Source organism: Miscanthus floridulus, chromosome 12, assembly GCF_019320115.1.
Source record: "Miscanthus floridulus cultivar M001 chromosome 12, ASM1932011v1, whole genome shotgun sequence".
Lineage (NCBI taxonomy): Eukaryota > Viridiplantae > Streptophyta > Magnoliopsida > Poales > Poaceae > Miscanthus > Miscanthus floridulus.
The window spans coordinates 61,673,647-61,695,787 of NC_089591.1; the positions used below are offsets into that span (position 1 = coordinate 61,673,647).

The 22,141-nt window shown below is 46.2% G+C and overlaps 1 protein-coding gene and 1 pseudogene across 1 annotated transcript; one reads left to right on the forward strand and one right to left on the reverse strand.

Annotated features, from left to right (window-relative positions):
* Positions 1 to 1,387: 1,387 nt before the first annotated feature.
* On the reverse strand, positions 1,388 to 5,149 carry LOC136495972 (uncharacterized; annotated as a pseudogene).
* A 12,903-nt stretch (positions 5,150 to 18,052) lies between these two features.
* LOC136497122 (GATA transcription factor 5-like) lies at positions 18,053 to 20,439 on the forward strand. Its single transcript, XM_066492910.1, has 3 exons — positions 18,053 to 18,296; positions 18,527 to 18,802; positions 18,930 to 20,439. The coding sequence occupies exons 1-3, from the start codon at positions 18,102 to 18,104 to the stop codon at positions 19,785 to 19,787; spliced, it is 1,329 nt and encodes a 442-aa protein (XP_066349007.1). The 5' UTR covers positions 18,053 to 18,101; the 3' UTR covers positions 19,788 to 20,439.
* The last annotated feature ends 1,702 nt before the right edge of the window (positions 20,440 to 22,141 follow it).

Genomic DNA, 22,141 nt, shown 5'->3' on the forward strand with positions numbered 1-22,141 from the left:
TTATGAGATTTCTGAGCTATATAGTTTGGTTGACAAAGATATAAATTTTCATTATTCTTTGATCACTGCAACTCGACAAGGCTAATGCACCTGCATCTACTAACAGAAAATGACAGTTTTGAATTTCTTTTGTTTGAATCTCTTACCTACGCCATTGTGTCAAGCTTCTTATTTTTTATCTGTTGCTTCTGCTGCAATATAAGCGGGTTTGAGCAGAAATATTGTGGGTTGCACCAATGTTTCATATGAGTATTTTTATCAGTTCCTTATGCATGTTATGTCATATTAACCTCTTGGCTCCTAAGTGAAACTATAGTCAGGCTACATATTTTTCTCAGAAGACATTAGTGCTGCGTATTTACATGTGGATGACCCTTTTCTTTGTGTTGCTCCAGTATGAGTAAGACATAAGGCAGCTAATATGCTTTGTACAAAAGTTATTAGCCTCACGATAGATAGATTGATTGATTGATTGAAGAGATTCACCTCCTAAACTGCCAGTCCTAAGTGAATTCATCCTTAGGTCAAAGTCCATTCTTATCTTGGCGAATCACATGGTTTTGTTTACTTTTCTTTTCTATAGGAAAATAGTAGTGCAGTGATACTCTTGGTCCTTGGAAGCGGGGCTGGCAGCCTGGCTCCCATAGTACGCCTCCTTAATTATATTTTCATAATGGCGCCTATATTTCTGATGAGATTCATGAGAGGACAGGAGAGGCAGGCACGGCACCTCACGGTGGCGTCTGGCTATTGCGCGTGGCGGGGCAGGCAGAACAAAAGGGGCGTTGGTGCAGCTAAAGAAGCGTGTGATAAACTGATAATGTTCATGTTTTAAGGGCCTATTAGCGCCATTTGCATCGGAGCTGGAGGCCTTTGACAAATCTTCGACGGCAACCTAACTGTGTCCAACGCTGAAGCACTGGACGCACTCTTCATGGACGGTGGATAGGGCTCGTCTAGACAGCCGCGAAGACGCAAGGCCACCTCCTATGTTGCACCGTTGCATCGGTTTTGGTTGTTTTCCATTTATGTATATCGAAACTAGAGGTCTATTGCTATGATGGTCCAGCTATGGCTGTTTTAGTTCGACCTCCTTCGGCGCTCGATAGAAGCACGCTGTCTGTATGTTTAAACTCTTCTACCTAATAAAATGATACGCAGATCTTTTGCGTAATCGAGAAAAAAAAACTAGCACCTTGGACTGAGTTTTTGCAATTGTGCAGTCATACGAGGTCCTCCAGTTTTCAACCATTCTGTTCTGCATCCTGTTTTCATCATCCTAAATGATAGGGAGATCAAGTGCAACAACTCATCAGATTGACGGAGTCCTGGAGATCAAGTGCAACAACTCATCAGATTGACGGAGTCCTAACTCCAGTCTCGGGAAAACTCTACAGGGATCGCATCTCAGACATAATCACATAATGACATAATTTTTTTGCGACTGATCACATGATGACATAAGATAGAGTGTTTACATATTATTTCAATGAGGAACCGTTTATTCATTCAACAGCAGAACTGTATGTGCATTGCTATCCAAGAGATACTCCTGAACAGTGAACATGGTATTCCAGGATCGAGGTTTCCATCGCATACCGGAATCCATACATTCTCCGCTGAGGACAATTTGTCACAAGCGCAGAGTTATTATCACCATTGGGCGAAATCAAGCAAACGAAGGATATAGCCACCTAGTCAGTGTGAGCTCAGTCCACCAAACAAATAACCTCCTGTTCTTTAGAATCATCTACCCATGGTTTGAACTGACCTTCATGTACATTGTTCTGCAGAAGAATGAAGCTCAAAGTTAGCAGATTCACATTGCTGCTTAGGTATGCAACAGCCTGGCAATAAGAAGACAGTATGTAGTGATGCTGCAAACAAAACTGGTTCCAGTGTGGTTGACATCAGGTCTGCTTAACCAGACCTAATGGCACCTGACTTGGAGCCTTGCAGGCAAAGAAAATGCCTATCTCAGGAAAATAAAATGAATAGTTCTATCCAAAAAATGTGTAGTTCAATATGGAGAATGACAGCTTTAGGGTTGGACACTTGTGCTTGAACAAAAGATATGGAAACATATGGATCTGATATATGAAAACTTTTTTCAAACAAAATACAAAGATAAAGACAACAGGCACTGCCAAAATAATTACGAGACACTACAAGCATACCTGCAACCAGAAGAGAAACCCACGCATCAGAGCTAGACCATTGCGATGGCCACTTTTCATAATTTGGTCGGCCAGATCTGAAGTAAAAAAAAATAAAGAAAATGCATTAATTACTACAGTTACAAGCAAATCTGGCCCGTTCAAGAATAAACAGCACTCTTTCTCAACAACATATTGCTCGGCACCAACTACAGAAGTGCTTTGTGGGTGCTTCTTGTGTTACTACAGTGGTCCCAAAAATAGTTTAGTCACCAAACAGAAGGAAATAAAAACCTTCTGATGGGAAATAAATATATTATTATCCAAGAGAATGAATCTAGTTCGTGTGTTTATTTACCATTCCATCATGACTATGATCTCATCATATATAAACTCAAAGTTCCAAAAGAATCGATTGTGAAATGAGCCATTAATCGGTTATAGGGTTCAGTTCAACAAAAACTAAGTCTGACATTTGTAGTGTTGTATAAGGCAAACCAAATTGATCCAACACCTATAGAAATATTGTGCATGGACTACTATTGGCTTCAGTAATTGACCCTGAAAATGAATACTCCAATGATAACAGCTACTGTAACTGAGTCTTTTTTCTGTTCAACTCCTGCTGCATTACAAGTTCTAAAGGAATAACCAAGGACATCAAGATGTGCCTCAGAAAGACTATGTACACAACCATATACCAGTGATTCAACGATGTCATACTATATATGATGCGCCAAAAAAGAATAGGCAAACAAAATGCTTGAATATCGTTGACAATAACAAAGTTGTCACACGGAGAGGACAAAACAGGACATTAATTGCAGTGATATAGTCATACAGACAAGACCCAATCGGTCTGTTCGCTGGTTGGTTTCTGGGCTGGTTTAGGCTGGCTGGTGCTGATTTACCGTGAGAGGAAAACACTGTTGGTTGGCTGGTTTGGGCTGGCTGAATGTAAAATAGTTTCATCAACAAGAATGTAAAATAGTGTGTGATGTGAGAAGAAATATGGAGAGAGTTTTTATAAACAAGAAGTACGCAAGCGCTGCAAAACTGTACCGGGGTAATAGTCCAAATATGAATTGCCCATCTCTTCCACAGGATATAATTTTGTTTCATTGTAGTCCTGCCGCAGCTTGATCAACGGAGTACGGATAGTAACTGTCTCAAACAATCTCTAATACTCCTTCGGAGCAACTGGCTTTGTAAGAGCCTTGATCAACCTTCGCTTGAAGTCTGAATCTAGCCTCCGTGTGATATGTGTAGGCCATATAATACCTAGTTCCTTTTCTACTTTTTGCCCCTGTATCAGATGAATAGGAAGGAAGAACAAATAAAATGCAACAAGTATGTCAAACATCGTCTCTTTTAGAAGAATGCATAAATCAAAATATACATTTCTTCAAACAACTTGAATGAGACGTTTTGATCCACGTTCTGAAAGTAAGTTGAGAAAGGCGCACGTTATGTTAAAAGAAACATACTGGGCTACTGGCATATTTTACATTTTTTTTCCTTATCGGATACAGCTCCTGGCACAGTCCGCTGAGAACAAGCCCGGATGTACAGAAATGGAAATTCTTTGCGCACTGAGAGCTAATAGGTACTGTATAATGTCGTATTCTTATTCTGTTAAGGACAGCATGCGCTAGTGGGTAGTGACAAACTGAGGCTGTGTTTAGTTCACGAATTTTGGGAATTCGGTTACGTTAGCACTTTCGTTTTTATTTGACAATTATTGTTCAATCATGGACTAATTAGGCTCAAAACGTTCGTCTCGCAATTTTCATCCAAACTGTACAATTAGTTTTTTTTTCTCTACATTTAATGTTCCATGCACGTATCGTAAGATTCGATGTGATGACTACTGTAGCATTTTTTGGTAAAGTTTTTGGAAACTAAACAAGCACTGACAATGACGTGCAATTGTAACTATCAGAATTTCTCACCGAATTAGCAGGGTGTCCTGCACGACGGCCATCACTTGAGCTGGCCTCCCGATACGCGGCCTTCAGCGTGCTTGCATCAGAGAGCCCCTCATCTTCGCCATCGTTCACCTCACGACGTGGTGATGGATTCGCACGCCAATCGCACGCGTACTGCTTCGGAAGTCGGAACAACTGTCGCCGGAGGACCGGAGGCGACGTCATCGCTCCCCGCTACAACACCGACTCCTTCCCCCGGCGAAGCAAAGGCCGCCTCTTCCCCCCGCTGCGCATCTTTCTCCTCCCGAGACCCCGCCGCAACCGGCTCATCGTAGTTGACGATGATGCCCCCGATCTCGAGGACCAATTGGCCTTCCACAAGGCTCGTGTGCTGCAGGAAGAGGTGGTAGTCCTCGTCGACGTCATCGAGAGATCGTACCACGCGGGAGCCGCCTCCAATGACGTCGACTCTGAAGATTCCCTCTCCTCCACGGCTCCACCGCGCGGCGGTTGCTGCTGAGGCGGCCCGGGGAGGGATCGGAGACGCACTCGCCGTCGGAGGAGCTGGCGAGCGGGGCTTCGTACTTGAGGAGCGAGGCCGAGGGGTCTCCGTGGGCCGGGAGCTCGAGGGTGTAGGAGTCACCGTCGAGGTGGATGTGCTCGAGGAAATAGAGGTAGTCGGGGTCGGCGTCGCTGGCGGGGAGGTCGCCCCCGACGAACGGGGAGCGAAGGACCGGCACTGTGGGGGGTCTTGGGGGCTAAGGCCTTCCGCAGTGTTGCGCCTGAGTAACGCTTGAAATGGAAAGAGAGGATTCAGGAGCCGCTTCCAACATTGTGACTATGATGCTATCTCTTTATCGGTGCTTCAAAATCTCGGAGCGGTGTAACTATTTGCTTCGCTGCCTACTGATGCTTAGATATTAAACAATATTATTTTACTGGTGCAGTGACCCGTCGCGCTGTTGTTTGGTGTTGATGGTGGGCAATACTTTATCTTATCATGTGGTCCAGACCAAAGATGGCTGCGATGCCTGGCTTTCGAGTACGCTGCAGCACTTCAAACATGGTGCCCGTTTCCTGCTATGGGACCCACAATTTTTCTGGCACTACTTCTACATTGCGGAAGGCCTAAGGGTTTTAGTGAGCTTGACGCATCTCGGCCCGGTCTGGCCTCGTGGGAATCGGGAGCAGCTGGCTTTCGTAACTCTCGTTTTTAGGCCATATAGGCGTGTTTGGTAAGTAATTTTTTTTTGTTTTTTTAGCTCTTTTTTTGAAATTTTTTCATAAATATGTTTCTTAATGTATGCTTTTAAAATATGGATCCTTAGCTCAACGCTATTGTTGATGGCGCCGAGCTTACACTTCTCAGCGCTATAGATTTTGGTGCCTAGGTCTTGGGCTCGACACAGACGTGACGGTGACTTGGCAGGCACCTTGGCGTCGTAGATCTCGACGCCGAGCTTGGCGCCATAGATCTTGGCGCCGTGGTTGTTGGCGCCGAGAACAGCGCCAAGATATATGGCGCCGAGGTGGTGTTTTAACCCGACGTCCAACCTTACTGCCCGAGCCTTCTTCCTCTTCTTTCTCCTCCGTCTCGGGTTTTTTCTCTCCCCACTTCGCTCTACCTCACGAATCGGCATATTGGACCTTAGAAACTTTGATTTGATCCGTAGATCTTTGAGAGCAAGGTATCATCGCTCCCTCCTAGTTTTTTTCAAATTGATTTGGTATATATTAGTCGGATTTTTTAACTTAAGAATCGTCATTACTTAGGGTTTTATGCAATTTTAATATTTATATTATACAACCGTAAGATGCCAAGGCGTGAAAAAGCTATCAAACCAAGGTAACCACAGCATACGTTGTTATGATATGGGTTAATTGCTTTCGGTTCTTAGAGCAAAAATGGCTAAATTGTAGTTATGGCCGGATAACCGAAAATGCCTTCGACCCATTGCCTTTGTCTAGTGGTGTTCTAGTGCCCATGTGCTTTTGCAGTGATCCTTGCAAGGTAGCCAAGTTCGATGAAGAGGACACGTATAAACAGATGTATTGAATGTGTTCTAATTTTGCGTTTGAGCCTACACTTTGTCAGCGTCGCATTAACAAGATGGTGAGGAATTGATGTTTGTGTCATATGACATCTTGCATGATTTTTTTATTTGTAACAATTGCATTTTTTTGCAGACTCCTCCACCGTTCTGTGATTTTGAGCAGTGGGTCGACACTGAGATCAAGCCTAAAGATAAGGAATGGATACAAAAACTGTTGCGGTGGGAGAAAGAGGACAAGGAGATGATGAAGAAGAGACATGAAGAGAAGGCTGTAAAAAAGGAGCATAAGGAAGAGGAGAAAAGGAGGCGTGTTGCTACGTACAGGGAGGAGGAGAAGAAGCCTGAGCGTGCACGCCGAGCAAAAGCAGCGATGGAGGAGAATCACGATGCCCTGAGAAAGGGAAAGTGACCTCGTTGTACTCAGTAATCTCCATTACTTGCTAGTTCTATGGTTTATTCATGAACAATGTTGTCTGATGTTGGACTTTTCATTGTGTTGTCATGTAATGCACTTTAAGTATGGGCATGCGTAGGTCATGTACTGCGTTAATTAGTTTGTCAGTACGTACTTCTAGTATTATTGTGTTGTTTAATGTGTCATAGTATTGGATTTTTTATTATGTAGTTGTTTTCATTATTTGTGGTCATAATATTTGGTTTAATATTACGGACGTAGTAAAATGTGATCACGTGCTGCAAACAAAATCTAACGAAGTAGGGCATTATATAATTCAACACACAAAACACATGAAAATGGCATATGAGATCATGTACCGAACTAGGGTACCGAGGTCCTGAACTAAACTTAACATGCCTTAGATAATTGAAGCGAACAACAAGCACAAGAAATGGCATCTGAGAACATGTACCAAACAAGGGTACATAGTTTCTTCGACTAAACCTAACATGCCTTAGTTAATTAAACCAAACAACAAATACATGGATGTGTCATATGAATAAGAAAAAGTCGTCCTAGTAGTGTGGCCACATAGTAAATTATGTTGCATCTTCTCCACAGTAGCCTTACATTGCTGGTGCTGGTGGTGGTGGCGGAGGTGACAACGGAGGCCCTTTGTTCTTGTGATTAGGACAGGTGTAATATGAATCACTATAGAGTGCCTTCTGTCAACTTGCACCATTGTTGTTGTCGTTGTCTTCGTCTTCTTTGTACCCGCTGCTAACTTCCCTTTGTAGATCGAAGATTTGGTCCTGCAGATAATAGATGTACTGCTGATGCAGATCAATTAGTCGAGAATCGACCCACCTAGTGAACCCATAGTTTTCTGCGGCACTACAATTCAAGCTAACTAAGTACCTACATTGCATATTCAAAAATTTTACCTGTTCAAGTCAATGCAACGATGCGACGCGGACGCGGGGACCGAAGCAGGACGGGGACGTGGAGGACAGGATCAACGGCGAAGTCACGGCGCACTAGGAGCAGGGGCCATGTCGCGCCCGGCACGGTGGGGGCTGTCGCGGGCGCGGGTCAGGAGGGGTGGCGTGCGACGGGCACTAGAAAGTTGGCGCTCCGCGTGGCGAGGCGGCGTGAGCGGGCTGGGGCCGGCGTGGGCTAGGGTCGCGGACGACCGGGGCTACGCTCGACGGCGGGGCGGGGCGGCAGCGCTGGCGGCGCCCTGGCTTGGGAGCGGTAGAGAGAGAAAGAGAGAAAGGAAGGGAGGACCCATACCTAAGACAGGGCTCGGCGCCAATAACCACGGCGCCAAGCTCGGCGCCAAGATCTACGACACCAAGGTGCCTGCAAGTCACCGCCACGTCTACGTCGAGCTCAAGACCTAGACGCCAAAATCTATGGTGCCGAGCTAAAGGTCCAGATTTTGATAGCATACCTCCAGGGGCCTATTTGTGAAAAAATTCAAAAAAGGGCTCAAAAATAAATAAATAAAATCGGTGTTTGGTACAACTTATCTGGGAAGCGCTTCCTAGATAAGTTGCATAAATAAAGTAAAAAGCGGCGGTCAAAATAAGCTGGTATGATCCAGCTTCTGCTTGTTAGTATAAATAGGAGCTATGGAAATAAGCGTGGTCAGAATAAACTGTAGAAAAGCGTGGCGTTTGGCTGTTGATTTCAACTTATTTTGACCATTAGCAGCTTATAAGCTGTACGAAATAGGCCCATAATCAGCTGCGACAGAATTGAAACACTGTGGTTCCCAAGCCGGGCTGAATGACCATGATTCTCTGGCCCATGGTACTTTCGTCTATGCAAGTATGCCTATACCGGGCTTAAAGTAATTCACGGTTTTCCCGGAAGGCAAATATCCTCACACAGCACTTTGCAGTTGCAAAAAAAAAGCCCCTAGCTCGCCTGCGGCGTCACCTCCCCCCTAGCGCCGCCATCGCCATGGTCGGAGCTCCCCCGCGCCGACCTGGCCCAACCACCCCTGCCACCGCCAGCTTCCCTAAACCACCCATCGACCATCCCCACCGCCTGGCCTACCTGCCTCCCCCGGCCGACAATTCTATAGCCCACCGGAGTTGGAAGGAGAAGATAGGAAGAGCTTTCCTTGCTCGTTGGAGTTGGAGGAGGAGAGAGAGGAGGAGGCCTACCTAGCGCGGATCCGCCACCGCCGCCGCCAGATCCAGCAGATTCGCCATGGCCCACGCTGGTCACCAGTGTATGTGTGCGCGTGTGTGTGTGTGTGTGTGTGTGAGAGAGAGAGAGAGAGAGAGAGAGAGAGAGAGAGAGAGAGAAGGAGAGTGCGCGCGAGAGAGTACGGGGTAGGGAGGGGATAATTAGCGTCGAGGACTCGGGGTGTGCACGCCCAAAAATTAGTATTCCCGATTATTTTTTAGTCCATTCACGCCTAAACTGCCAGTACTAAGTGAATTCATTCTTTGGTCAAAGTCCATTCTTATCTTGGTGAATCACATGGTTTTGTTTACTTTGTGGCGAGCATCAATGCTATTGATGACTTTTCTTTTCTGTAGGAAAATAGTAGTCCTTGTCAACGGCGGAGGGAAGCGGGGCTGGCAGCCTGGCTCCCATAGTACGCCTCCTTACATAATCTAATTAGTTAATTAATAATGTTCTTTGTATTTTGATTTCTTGACCTCCTTCTATATTAATCCCTAAGAATATCTTATATAAATAAGTCTTCGGATTATTTTCTCTCTCTCTTTTGTATTTTTATTGTTGTCCACCAAACATCTGGTTCATCCTCATAGTACACCCTATAACTAGCTAGTTATTATAATTATTGGTTTCCTTGTTAGCTCCCTTCGAATTAATCTTTACTGGCATATACTTGTTTGAGCTTTTGTCTTGTTTTTGCCAGCTAAAAGCCAAAAACAAAAAGCTGCCTTCTGACGAAAGGAACTAAAAGCTTAATGCACTGAAAAGTTAAACATTTATTAAAAAATCAATAGTAGAAAGCCAAAAAGCCAAAAAAACCAGCTTTTGAGCCAAAAGCTCAAAGGTTGCATCTCAAACAAACATACCATTTTCCAAAAAAAAAAACACGCCATTAGTCTTCCAATTATCTTCATTGTCTCTTTTCTTATTGTGATTACCGTGATTCTTTTTCTGACCTAAGAATTAGATTGATCCCGTGAAGGTTAGAGACCCAATGCTAAATTAATTTTGTTCTCTTTTCCTCAATTATACTTAGTGTTCTTTTTAAAAAAAAATTCAATTTCTTTTATATCGTAACACAAATGTTTATTTTGTTGTTATATATACTCTTGCTATGCATGTATTTTATCACGCATGATTGTTGCCGGTTTGATCGGCCCCCTTATGTCCAAATCCTACCTCGGGCCCTGTTCCTCGTACCATTCTTAGCCAGTAACCCTCGTACAGTCGTACGCCTTATAAAACGTCAACACGTACACTGACAACACTCGCAGCTGAGATCCGAGGACCCGTTTGCGTTGTGTGAACGTAAGGTCAGATTACAATCGGTGGAACCAATCGCCCCCGTCAATTCCCTCCGTGCAAGTGCTGCACACCTCCGTTGCGGACAGAGCGACTGGGCCGCACCATGAACTGTCACTACTCGATGCTAGCTATTACCCCCTTCCTCCACTAGGAAGAAGATAGATAGCGTGCCCTGCGAGCAACAAAGCGTCGGAAACCTACACGCCCGAGTGGGCAGAGACGTTTCAGGGTTCTGCGGGGAAAGCTCGGTGGCCTTTCGGGCGTCCTCTTTTTGGCTTTTGTTGCTGCATTTGAGCATTTCGGATCTCGCGGGTTGAGTGGATAATCACGCCCTCCCACCACCATCACATGCGCACAATCAGCTTTGGTCCAAAGGCAGCTGATAATGCAGCAGCTGCCGAGCTATTGCGCGACACATCACAAGAACGGCGAAAATTGCGCACGGTCGTGTCGATTTCGACCGCAAATGACCTTCGTGCGGTGACCCGGTGAGGCGGTGACCATTCTTTACTGCGCTTGCCTCGTCATGGATCTTTCACATTACAGTACCTCTGTTAGAAAATCGCGGCTTCTCGGACTGCAGTGATTTCCTTGCTTCACGTCTGTCCGAGTCAGGTAATCCGTCATATCGAGAGCAGTTTCGTCCTGTTGGCGTGATCAGGCCTTCTAGTCGCCAGTAGACAGCCTAGGATAGAAATATCCTGTCCTGTTGTCTTGACACTCTTGAGTTTTAGGAGATTGGACAAGTAATTAATCGAACTAAAAGTCGTTCACTAGGAACCCAGCTAGACAGAGCTATAGCAGTCGTACATCTATGAGAGGCAGCAGCCTTGTTACCTGCGCGATGAACTGGAACTGTCGATTAGTGGCAACTCCCAGGCTCGAGACGTCGTCACATATTGCTGAAAACACAGCTCAACTCAAGGCTTACGTTAGCGAGTACTATTATCTTGTAAAATTACCAGTTTATCTCCAGGTCTTTCCTCCTATGTAACCAACATCTCATACCTGCACGGGTCTACGGTCGTCAGCTCAGACTTCAGAGCACGCCATCTCGTTGACGCTGTAACCAGATAAGGTAGGTCTTTCGGGTGACCGGATCAGATCAGAACCAGAATCAAAGCTGTTGCGTGGATACTGGATGGAGACAACACCAAAGTTGCAACAAAAACGAGTGTCCACAACTTGACAACCTCGGGAGAGTATCGGATCCGACGACTAGTCGACCACACCACAACCTAGTAGAAAACGACGGGGCGCAAGCAAAGCATAGATGATCCATTCGGCAGCACCTCACAGTCACAGGGATCGACAGCTGAGACGAGATACGCGCTTGTTTTGCTGACGAGGAGCATCGATCCTGCAGCCACCCGGTTCCGAGAGGGCGTCTCTAGCTTGCAATCTCCAAATACAAATAGCAGGACGGCTGAAAGAGAGAGACGAAATGCCTGACAAACCACCGTTGTCAAGCTAGCCGGCTCTTTGTTTTTCGTTTCGGTGTCATGGTCGTGGCATGGCTGGCAGTGCCCCGCGACGGTGTGGGAGCGGGGCGCATGTCAACCTGTTAGTTTGCTTGTGGCTTATTGTAAATGATCGTAAATTTTTAGCCGAAACAATATTTTTCTCTCACACAAATCAATCCGTAGTACTTCTTCATAAACCAGCAACGATACGAACCAGCCAACCGAACAGGCTGACGCTGACGGCGGTTGCGTGCATGCGGCGCGCGGCCGTTGCAGCCGGCCATGTCCCGCCGCCGCGCCACCGACCACCACCGCCTCCACCACGCGTCCACGCCTCAGTCGCCGAAGGCCTCGCGGATCGTGGAATGAACGTGAACCCATCGGCTCGAGGCCCATGCCATGCATATCACGGGCAAATGGGCCCTTCGTCCATTATAGTGGAGCTTGGGACACCCACCCGCCGGCCACCGCCATCACGTGGTGTGCGGGAGCCGGGCAGCCGATAGACCATTCGGTCCGCAAAAATATTGGCATATCCACTGCGTCCTCTCTTTTATCTTTGGGCCCGTCGATTAATTTACGCCCAGCGATCACATTAAATCCGATGCTGTGACTGGGAAAAAACTGTGCGGCTGCCTGCTTCAGTTCAGTCTGTCATTCCTTGTCTCTGCCTGTGTTCCCTAATCCCTACCTTGATTTGTTGAATTTTCCATGAAAATGTTTCTCCGAACGTCTCCAAGACGAAAATAGATACTCGCTCAGTCACTAAATGTTCGTCGCCATAATTTACGTGTCAATAACTTTGACTCGATTTATAAAAAATATGTGTAATATTTTTATCTTCAAATAAATTTATTAAAACTAGATTCAAATTTCTATCAATGATACTAATTATGTATCATAAATATTAATATTTTTTAAATATATATTTAGTTAAAGTTGTTTCTCGAGAAACGAAAATGACAAACATTTATACTGCTTCCAACGAGGAATTCATATGGGCACCCAAACCTAAAATGGATAGCAAGAGACCCAAAATCAGCCTCCAACAGAGTACCTATACGGGGTACCTATTTTGGGTTGCCTGAAAGGCACGACTCAAATATTGGCATCCTCTCTCCTAGAAACTTATTTGTTGAAAGGATTTTCTTTTGGGTCTTGTTGTTGGAGAAGATGTCGAATAGGTATTGAACCTTTTGCTTGTAACACTACTAAAGAACGAATAGACCTTGTATTTTGGGTGTTATTGTTGAAGATAACCTTTAGAACGGAGGGAGTAGATACACAGGCAAACAGGCACGGGAATAGCTGCTATAAGAGCCTGTATGGTACATGAGCTAATTGGTAAATAGTTAAAAAATAGTTAAATGAGTTCTAATGCATCTAAACATAAAAGCTAATAGGTGGACTAATCTTTTAATTAAGTTATTAACTAGTTGTTAACCAATTATACCCAATGCTTTGGAATAGAGTGGGACGAAGCTAAAAATAATAGCTTTTGACAGCTTCACCTCACATTTGTGGGCCCTATGTTGAGATTTTGTGAGTAGTCCCTCTCTCCCGTAAATATGGGTCGTTTGGGAGGGAAGCTCTTTGTAACAAGGAGAGCGGTGAAATACCTGCGTACCTCTACCAGTAGAACAAGCGACATAGGAAAAGTTGCATTAAATGTCCGGTGTATGAGAGGAGGGAAGGAATAAAGCTGTGACGTTGGACGACTGAACATGCATAGTTGCTGGTACGGTGCCTACATGTAGGTCGGGTAACATATGTTCCCTTGAACCTATTAGCCGGCTTATCAGTTACAATCTACAATATTTTTCTCTCATAATAAATCAGCTTCAACCGGCTTATTAGCCAGCTTTAATACCAGCCAAACAGACCATACGGGACGGAAATTTGAATTCTAGAATGACTCTTTTTATGGGACGGAGGGAGTATGTTTTTAAAAAATCTACATGTAGAGAGCTGTTTTGGTAAACGGGCCTCCAAATAACTTAGCTTCACAAAAAAAAGATGGTCGTAGAGTAAAAAAACAGTTGTGCCAAAATGGGCCTTTATACTACTTTATGGGTAGCAGAATCCCATCATACGAACAAAATTTTGAGTTGAACAACTGGTAGTTCGTTGGCTTCTGCTTAGTAGAAAATGCACATCACATTGATGCTTTGTCATTTGCGGTTTAAGGTTTAGAAACCATAACAACACTTTTTTTTTGAACTTAAACCGTAACAACACTTTCTCTTGACAGTGTTTGGTTCGCATGATTACCACAACTTTACTTTTTGGAGGATAGCACTGCCAATGTGCACAGTGTGTAACACTCTTTAGTCATAAATGTTTTGATCATAACCAGGTAAAATTTTTGAAACTTTGATCACTAATGGTTTTGAGACATTTAGTCTAGAAATACAGTTACATTGTTTTGTCCTAAAATTAGTTTCATGATATGATACTTACTACATACTATAATTACAATCTAATAGGAAGGCATAGTGGTCAAAGTGAATACTTATTAAATACAATAGTTATGATATAAAAGAGTAAGAATTTGAATACACATTTTACGTTTTTGTTGTGCACTTACTCCAAAATAGTGCAATCGGTCAACCTCAAGGGTTAAGGTTCGGCGACTTCCATTAATACGTTTAAGTTTTGTGTCATTCGGCATATTACTTTCGTCCTAAAATAGATTAATGTCGAGAACCACAATAAGTTAAACTACAATAAGTTTGACTGATATTATAAAAAATGGTAACATGTATGACACCAAAATAAGTACATTATGAAAATGTATGATGTATTTAGTTATACTAACTTTTTTGCACGAGATTTAGTTGTACTAACTTGATGTCATAAATATTGTTGTTGTTGTTTTATACAAATCTAGTCAATTTAACATAGTTTAGCTTAGGACAACCCTAAAAGTTGATTTAATTGGGGATTAAGGGAGTATTTATCAATAACGAGACCTTTACAGTGACCTTTATATTAAAGCTAAAGATATTTTGGTCCAATATCGTTTATGTGCGTATATTCGTCCTATTCGCTTGGCTTATAAGCCATATTTTTTCACTTAACGAATAATATTTTTCTCTCACAACAAATCAGCCAACAGTACTTTTAGTCATGGCTTATCAGCCAAGCGAATAGGGCAATTGGTTTGTATGATCGTGTACACCAACATAAAAAAAGTTTCAGCAACAACATAAACCACCTGGGTAATAACACATTTGTTTGTTTTACCGATGAGATTTACAGGTAGTCAGCATATTCGCTTGTTGGTTTCAGTCAGGGCTTATCAGCCAGGCAACAGTGTTTTTCTCTTACAACAAACCAGTATTAGCTGAGCTTATCAGCCTAGAAATCAACGAGCGAACAGGTCAGTCTAAATCTAGTTAAATCTACGTAGAAACGAATAACCAGCTTCATGGGAGCATCAGTTTGAGATAGGCAGATAGGACTAGGCGCGGAGTGTACCAAGATACCGTTTAGTTTCAAAAATTTTGCCAAATTTTTCAAGATTCTCTATCACATCGAATCTTTAGACGCATGCATGAAGTATTAAATATAAATAAAAAATAAAACTAATTACACAGTTTAGACGAAATTTACGAGACAAATCTTTTAAGCATAATTAGATTATGATTGGATACTCATTGTCAAATAACAACGAAAATACTACAGTACCGTTTTGCCAAAAATTTCGCTAACTAAACTAGGCCCAGATCGAACCGTTCGCTGATGTACGGCACAGCCAGAGCCCTGCTGCGGCGTTTATGGTGGCTTTACTGTTGCCGTGCACCGATGGCAACCCGCCGAAGAGCTTTGCGTGGTCTACGAACGGTCCGTGGACCAGCCGCGCGTCGAAACTCAAGCGGGGCACGCGCGCGCGCGATCGTCTCGTCCGTTTTAGCTGCAGCTTGCTTTTGAAACTGCCCTACTCATACGTCGGGTATCGAGCCCAGCCCAGGACCAGAGCCCGGCCCGTCATTCAAGTCGCGGCAGCGCGTGGCTGGAACCCACATCCTGGACTCCGGCCTGGTGCTCTGCACCGCGCAACCACGCCGTCCAATCCAGTCGGCGAGGGCCACGTCGCGAGCGTGACGCGTCTGCCTACCTGCCAGGTCGGACGACGACTCGGCGTCAGTGACCTCGCAAACCGCGCCCGAAGATATCGCGCGCCCTGGCGAACGCATGCAATCATTCACTAGCATGTGGTCCCAGGACCACGGGTCCCGCGAGCCAGCCTCACGAGGCTTGCCGAAGCCAGGGCCATGGGACGTGCAAGCTATCGCGCGCCCCGGCGACTTCAACAGCGAGGCGTGGCCTTGCCGGCTTTGCCAGGAACCTGCACAGTACCTATACCGAAACTGCCCACGCGCGCCGCGCGGCAACTGCGTTCCGCCACTCGTCCGCGAGGGCGAGCCTGCGCGCGTGGCCCACGGCGCGGTGCCGGCCCCGGCGTGCCGAGCAGATTTTTCGTCTCGGGGCATTTTGGTACTCGTCGGAACAAAAATAACGCTAGTCAATTCCCGCGATTCCACGTTTACGCTCGTCAGTGTGGAGCCACGCGAGTGCTGCCACGGCCGCGGCATCGCGAGGAAATCCGGCCGGCGACGAATGGAATCGTCTAACCTTGTGTTAAGTTGAGGACGTAAAGTATTGAGATGTCATATGTTACACGAAGGTATTACACGAGGTGTTTGGATACTTAAAAAAAACAAACTATAGAATATATTAGTAATTCACTATATAAATTTATTAAGTCTAATTAATCTAACATTAGAACATGTGTTACTGTAGCACTACATTATCAAATCATAGACTAATTAGGCTTAAAAGTTTCGTCTCGTAAATTAGTCATAAACTATATAATTAATTATTTTTTAGTCTATATTTAATACTTCATGCATATATCCCAACGTTCGAAGAAGGCCTGAGTTCGTTTGTGGCTCCCTTTACATAATTTGTTATAAATACAAACGTTTACACCTACTACTACTATGGTATTCCTGTTTTGGCATTTGGCAAGTATGAATAGCTGAACACGTCCTAACATTACGAAGCTTGATAAGGTCACTTTCGTGCGAGTTGAAACATGGCATATTCTCGATATTTCCCAGCACCAGTGACTGGCAGGTGGAAGGCCGGGAGAGTCAGTCTCGGAGCACCAGAGTTGCTTGTTTCTATCGGTTTCTAGCTCAAGTTTGCTTCACGAGTGAGGAAATAATATATTCCAGCCTTACGTGCTTTGAGCCTATCACTATGCAAGTATGCATGCTATTCCCGTGCTCGCGTGCATGAACTGTGTTCGGCTGGCATTTGTTGGCTGGCTGGTTGACTACCGTTTTCAATTAAAGTTGTATTTTTCTCTTATAATATTTCAACATAAATAATATTTTCAATATAAACAGTAAAATTTTAAATCCAGTCGAACACTGTAGAAAGTGTTTTGGCCTGGCAGATATCCATATCCGTGACGCGCTCCCAAAATTTCAAATCAGAAATTAATGGGCACGAATAATCATCCCCTGAAATTTGGCTTATGCTAATGTTTAGGTTGAAATGTTGTGGGAGAAAAACACTAACCCTGATAATTGATGCTGAAATTTGGTTTATGCTGTTGATTATGCTGAAATATTATGAGAGAAAAATATTACTTCATATCTGAAAAGTAAGTCTAAATAAGCTTAAACAAACAGGATAACTGTTCCATGGCTAAGAAGTAGTTCTCAGTGCTTGAGCAAACAGGGCCAATTTCCAAATCCAGCTGCACACGTCCAAAGCATGCATTAGCCGATACAGTACGCTCCGTATCCACAAGGATCAGTGCACGCGCTAGAATCCTTTGCTATACATGAATACCGTATCCACGTACCACGCTGTATACCCCCATATGGATACCACCACACGCAACAACCATACAAAAAAACCAAAATCATTTTTCCTTCCAAAATATTTTCGAGACTATTTTATTTATATATATATATATATAAGAAAATAAATAAACAAACTAAGAAGATGAAACTGACCCGACCTATAAGCGCGTCCGCTGCATCCACAGCAGACCCAAGTCGTGATCGGGAAGCCCATTCACCCTGCGTGCGCCGCGCGGGTCCAGTTCGAACCTCTCCAATCCACGTCCCCAAACCCGCCATTTGAAAAGGCGCCACACCCAGCCAACCTCCGCCAACCCGTAGCGGGGCGCCGGGCCGGCCACGGGCCCACCACGTGCCCTCGGCCCTGCCGCACTACCCTAGTCTCATCGCTTATCTCTAATCCACGCCACGCCATCCGGGCCGTCCGCTGGGTCAGCGCGCATCACGACGCGCCGTTTCCGCCTTTCCTCTCTTCGGTTGGCCTCCATTTCTTTTCAAAAGTGGAGGTGCCTATATACAAAAAAGAGCATGGCGAAGTGGCGGAAATAAAATAAATCAGAATATCGCGGTGGGCAAAAAATAAAGTAAAGGGGGGCGAAAGCGCCAAAGTGCCGAGGAAGCACACGAGGAAGGGTGTGATATCGGAGAAGGCGGAGGGGGCGAGGGTGAAACGGTGAGTCATTTGTTGAGCAGCCCACGGACTTCGGCAGCCATTCAATGCTCCACCAAACGCTCATCCCTTCATCCTTTTCCCCCTCCGTCTCCGCCTCGTCCTCCTCGCCTTACCTCCAGCACGCCTCCAACGCCGCCACCACAGCCCCAGCCCCGGCCCCGGGTGGTTCCTGCACCACAGCCTTCCCGCGAGGCTCCTCGGCCATGCCGTCGTACGCGCACCACCATAGCAGCCCTCTGGTAAGGAACGGTGCCGGCCGGTGATGCCGATAGATGATTGGGGGGGACGGAAAGAGATTCTTTGGATGGTTTTTCTTTTTGGTTTCTTTTATTTATTCGGAGAGATAAACAAAAAATAAGCAGAGACGAAAAACTTTTTCTTGAACTGCCCTGCTTTTGCCTTCTGGTATTGGGAATTTGTGATTTTGACATACGACGTGTATGCCTGTTTTTCCGGCCGGCCGGTGAAGGATGATGGCAGGATGGACACGCTGAAGTGTAGCAACAGCGTCGCGCCGGAGGAGGACGCCGCCGCCGCCGGGGTGCTTGTTGAGAAAGACGGGTTCTCAGTCGAGGACCTGCTGGACCTCGAGGAGTTCGGCGAGCCTGACAAGGACGGCGCAGAACACGAGGAAGCCGCCCCGCCGGTGGCCGCCGCGGTCCAGGAGAAGTCGAAAGCGGACTCGCAGCCGTTGTCGGTCGTGACGTACGAGCACCCGCCGCCGCCGGAGATGGTTGACCTGCCGGTGAGTTTCCTCGGCGGGCCTCTGACCGTTTCTATTCGTGGAAAGACGTCGTCGTTCGCGAGTCTTCTCCCTCTGGTTATTCTCAGAAAGTGATTAATTTAATTATGCTGGTCCTGCGTTCCCGCAGTCGCATGACGTCGAGGAGTTGGAGTGGGTCTCCCGTATCATGGACGACTCGCTCTCCGAGCTGCCGCCACAGCCGCAGCCGCCCGCTGCTGTGGTTGCGTGGCTGGCAGGGCGGCCCCCGCTGGCGCAGCAGCGGCGGCCGCGGCTCGCGCACGACGGTGCGTACCGCGCGATGGCGCCGCCGCCGCCGCCATCCGGCCCGCTGCGGACACCGACCATCTGTGCGCTGTCAACGGAGGCGATGATACCGGTGAAGGCGAAGCGCAGCAAGCGGTCGCGGGGCCCGGGGTGGGCGCTCTCGGGCGCCTCGTTCTTGTCCGACTCGGCCTCGTCCTCGTCGACCACAACCACTTCCTCGTGCTCCTCGTCTGGTTCGTTCTCGCCGTTCCTTCGTCTGGACTCGCCCCCGTTCGGCGGGCTGGAGCACCTCGGCGAGGGCTTCTACAGCCACCTCCTGCCGCGGCTGCCGCCGTCGAAGAAGTCCAAGCACGGTGCCAAGGGCAGCAAGCACAAGCCCAAGAAGCGCGGGCGCAAGCCGAAGCATCTCCCTCCGCACCACTCGTCGGCGGCCGGTGCGGCCGCGTCGCAGCAGCCCGGGCCCAGCGACCGCCGCTGCAGCCACTGCGGCGTGCAGAAGACCCCGCAGTGGCGCGCGGGGCCCGAGGGCGCCAAGACGCTGTGCAATGCGTGCGGCGTCCGCTACAAGTCGGGCCGGCTCCTCCCCGAGTACCGCCCGGCGTGCAGCCCCACCTTCGTGAGCAGCATCCACTCCAACTCCCACCGCAAGGTGCTCGAGATGCGCCGCAAGAAGGAAGGCGGCATGGTCGCCACCGCCGCGCCGGCCGTGGCGTCGTTCTAAGCTGCCCCCTCCCAAGCAAGGAGGCTGGCAACCCAGCGGTGGCTGTACATTTTTTTTCCTCCCGGCCGTAATAGCCTTGTACCGTACCTGAACTCCCCTCCCTTTCTCTTCCTTGTTTCATCGTCGTAGTCCCGGTTGGGTTAATTAGAGTTTAGGAGTCTCAATTAGGTCAGGTTAGGTTTAGCTTTGGTTCCGGTTAGGGTTCGCAGCGGCGCAGCAACTAGCGCAGAACTTTTAGTTGCTAGCATTTCTGAAGGCAGTGGTAGCTTTGTTTGGTCCATCCATCAATTGCCGAGCCGGACTGCTGGGTACTGACTATAGTACTGATGGCTGGTGCTGGAAAGGTTGAAGATGAGATGAGACTGATCGATCGATCGCCCAAGGAAGGAAGAAAAGTGCACCTTGCACTTGGACTGTACAGTAAGTATTGGGGCAGGTGCGTGTTGCGTGCACCCTTGGTTACATCACATGTTGTCACCCGTAACGACCTGATATGCTTAGTTAGGAGAGCAGAGTGGTGATAGCGAGGTGTCGAAGCAAGCGATAGGCTCATGTTGCAACTTGCAACCTTTGCAAAGTGTGTGCGAGTAGTAGTAGTAGTACTCCGTAGTAGAGTTGAATGGACCAATGGAACAGTAAGCTGTAAGCTCCTCCCTTGGTTGTGCGACACACTGCAGCTTTGTGTAATGGTATCTCTGACTCTACCTGGAGCAGAGGCAGAGCTATAGGAACATCTAGCTCTTGGAGCTCTCCTAGCCCTGGCGGCTGACGCCCTGTTCGCAGTCGCCCTGTCAACTGTCTTGCGGCAACAGCGGGCCAACCAGGCGTAGCGCAACTGCACAAGCCCTGTTCGTTTGGCTGTGTCGTAAACTATCGCAACGGAACCAGGACGGTAATGGCACAGTCATTTGGCGGACCCAGCTCGCAACTTACTCCCAACCGAACCAGGACGGTAATGGCGATTGGATTGGTGGGGCACTGGGGTGGTGGCGTGGTGACCGCGACCCGGGCCTTTTCTTCTATTCTATCTACTGCTGGCCCTGGCCTCGCTGGCTTTGCAATTGCACCGGTGGCGATGACTGATGAGCTCCACCAGAACCAGCCAGCCGCCCCTCATGCGCCGGCGCTGCGCTCCTCCACTTGGCCGGCTGCCGCAGACCTGCCCCTGCTGCCGTTCCACGCCACACGATAATCTCATGTCTTATTATGGTAAACAATCACGCAATTTGCTTTGCTTTGGTCCTTCCGTTCATCCTGCTCCTGTCAGATTCTTATTATTTCTTTTTTTTTTTCTCTCTCTCTCTCTCCCTCCTCGAGCTTTCGTGCCCGCTTAGTCTAGTTTGAGCGGAGTCGCGTCTCCTTTGCTTATGCATAAGCACACAATTGGGGCCCTTGCAGTGTGTCAAGGGCTTGTTTGGTTCAAAGCCTGGACCAAATTTGCCTGGGTGAAGAGGTGCCTGGGTGCTGCCTGTGCTCCATTTGGTTGGGACCCTGGTTAGGTGACTGGGCCAGGCAGGGGCTGCCTCAACCAGGCTACCGAAAACGAGCGTCTGGGTGCAGCGCCGATGTTACCTGGGTGGGCTACTGTAGTGCTGTCTTGTCGGTGCCTTTTTCTTCTTTATTTATATTATTACTTTGGTGTACGCTATAGTTCCTTAATGAGTAACTCTTATTTCTATTTCCTATTGTTCATCTGTGATAGGTGCAACCGAGATACATTTAGTACATTTTATTCTGTTTATTCTTTAATCATATGAATGGATTATTAGGAAAATAAAATATTAAAAGTATTTATGTTTTATATTACTTTATTAAAGGTTCTATTTATATTATTTTTGTATTATAATAATATATATTACTCGAATGATGCTAAAGTTTTATATAGAAGAAAATATATTTTCTTTTTTATTAAACTTCTCAGGCATATTCTATTTCCTTTTTCACAGCCATGTCTAAAAACTTTTTGTATATTTTATATTTTCTAGTCTTTCTCCCCTCGGTTGATCATGTTCACGTTAAAATTAGCATAATGTGTGCAGTATAATTATAATTATCTTTCTTCCTCATACGTTCCTCCCTTATGACATTTTTTAAATAGCTAGGAAATCTTTTAACTATATTTGTAATTGTAATTTCAAATTTATTATTAATTGAGAAAATATGGATGCTTTTATTTATTTATTATTATTTATAACCATAACCGTGTAAGTTCAAATATGATATTATACCTTTTATTAGCTTTTAAATATGTACTGTATCTTTTATTAGCCTTTCCAGACACATGCTTCCAACCAAACAGACCTTCTTCCGACTTTTGCCTGGCCAGATAAAAATCAACTTTTCAGACACAGGTA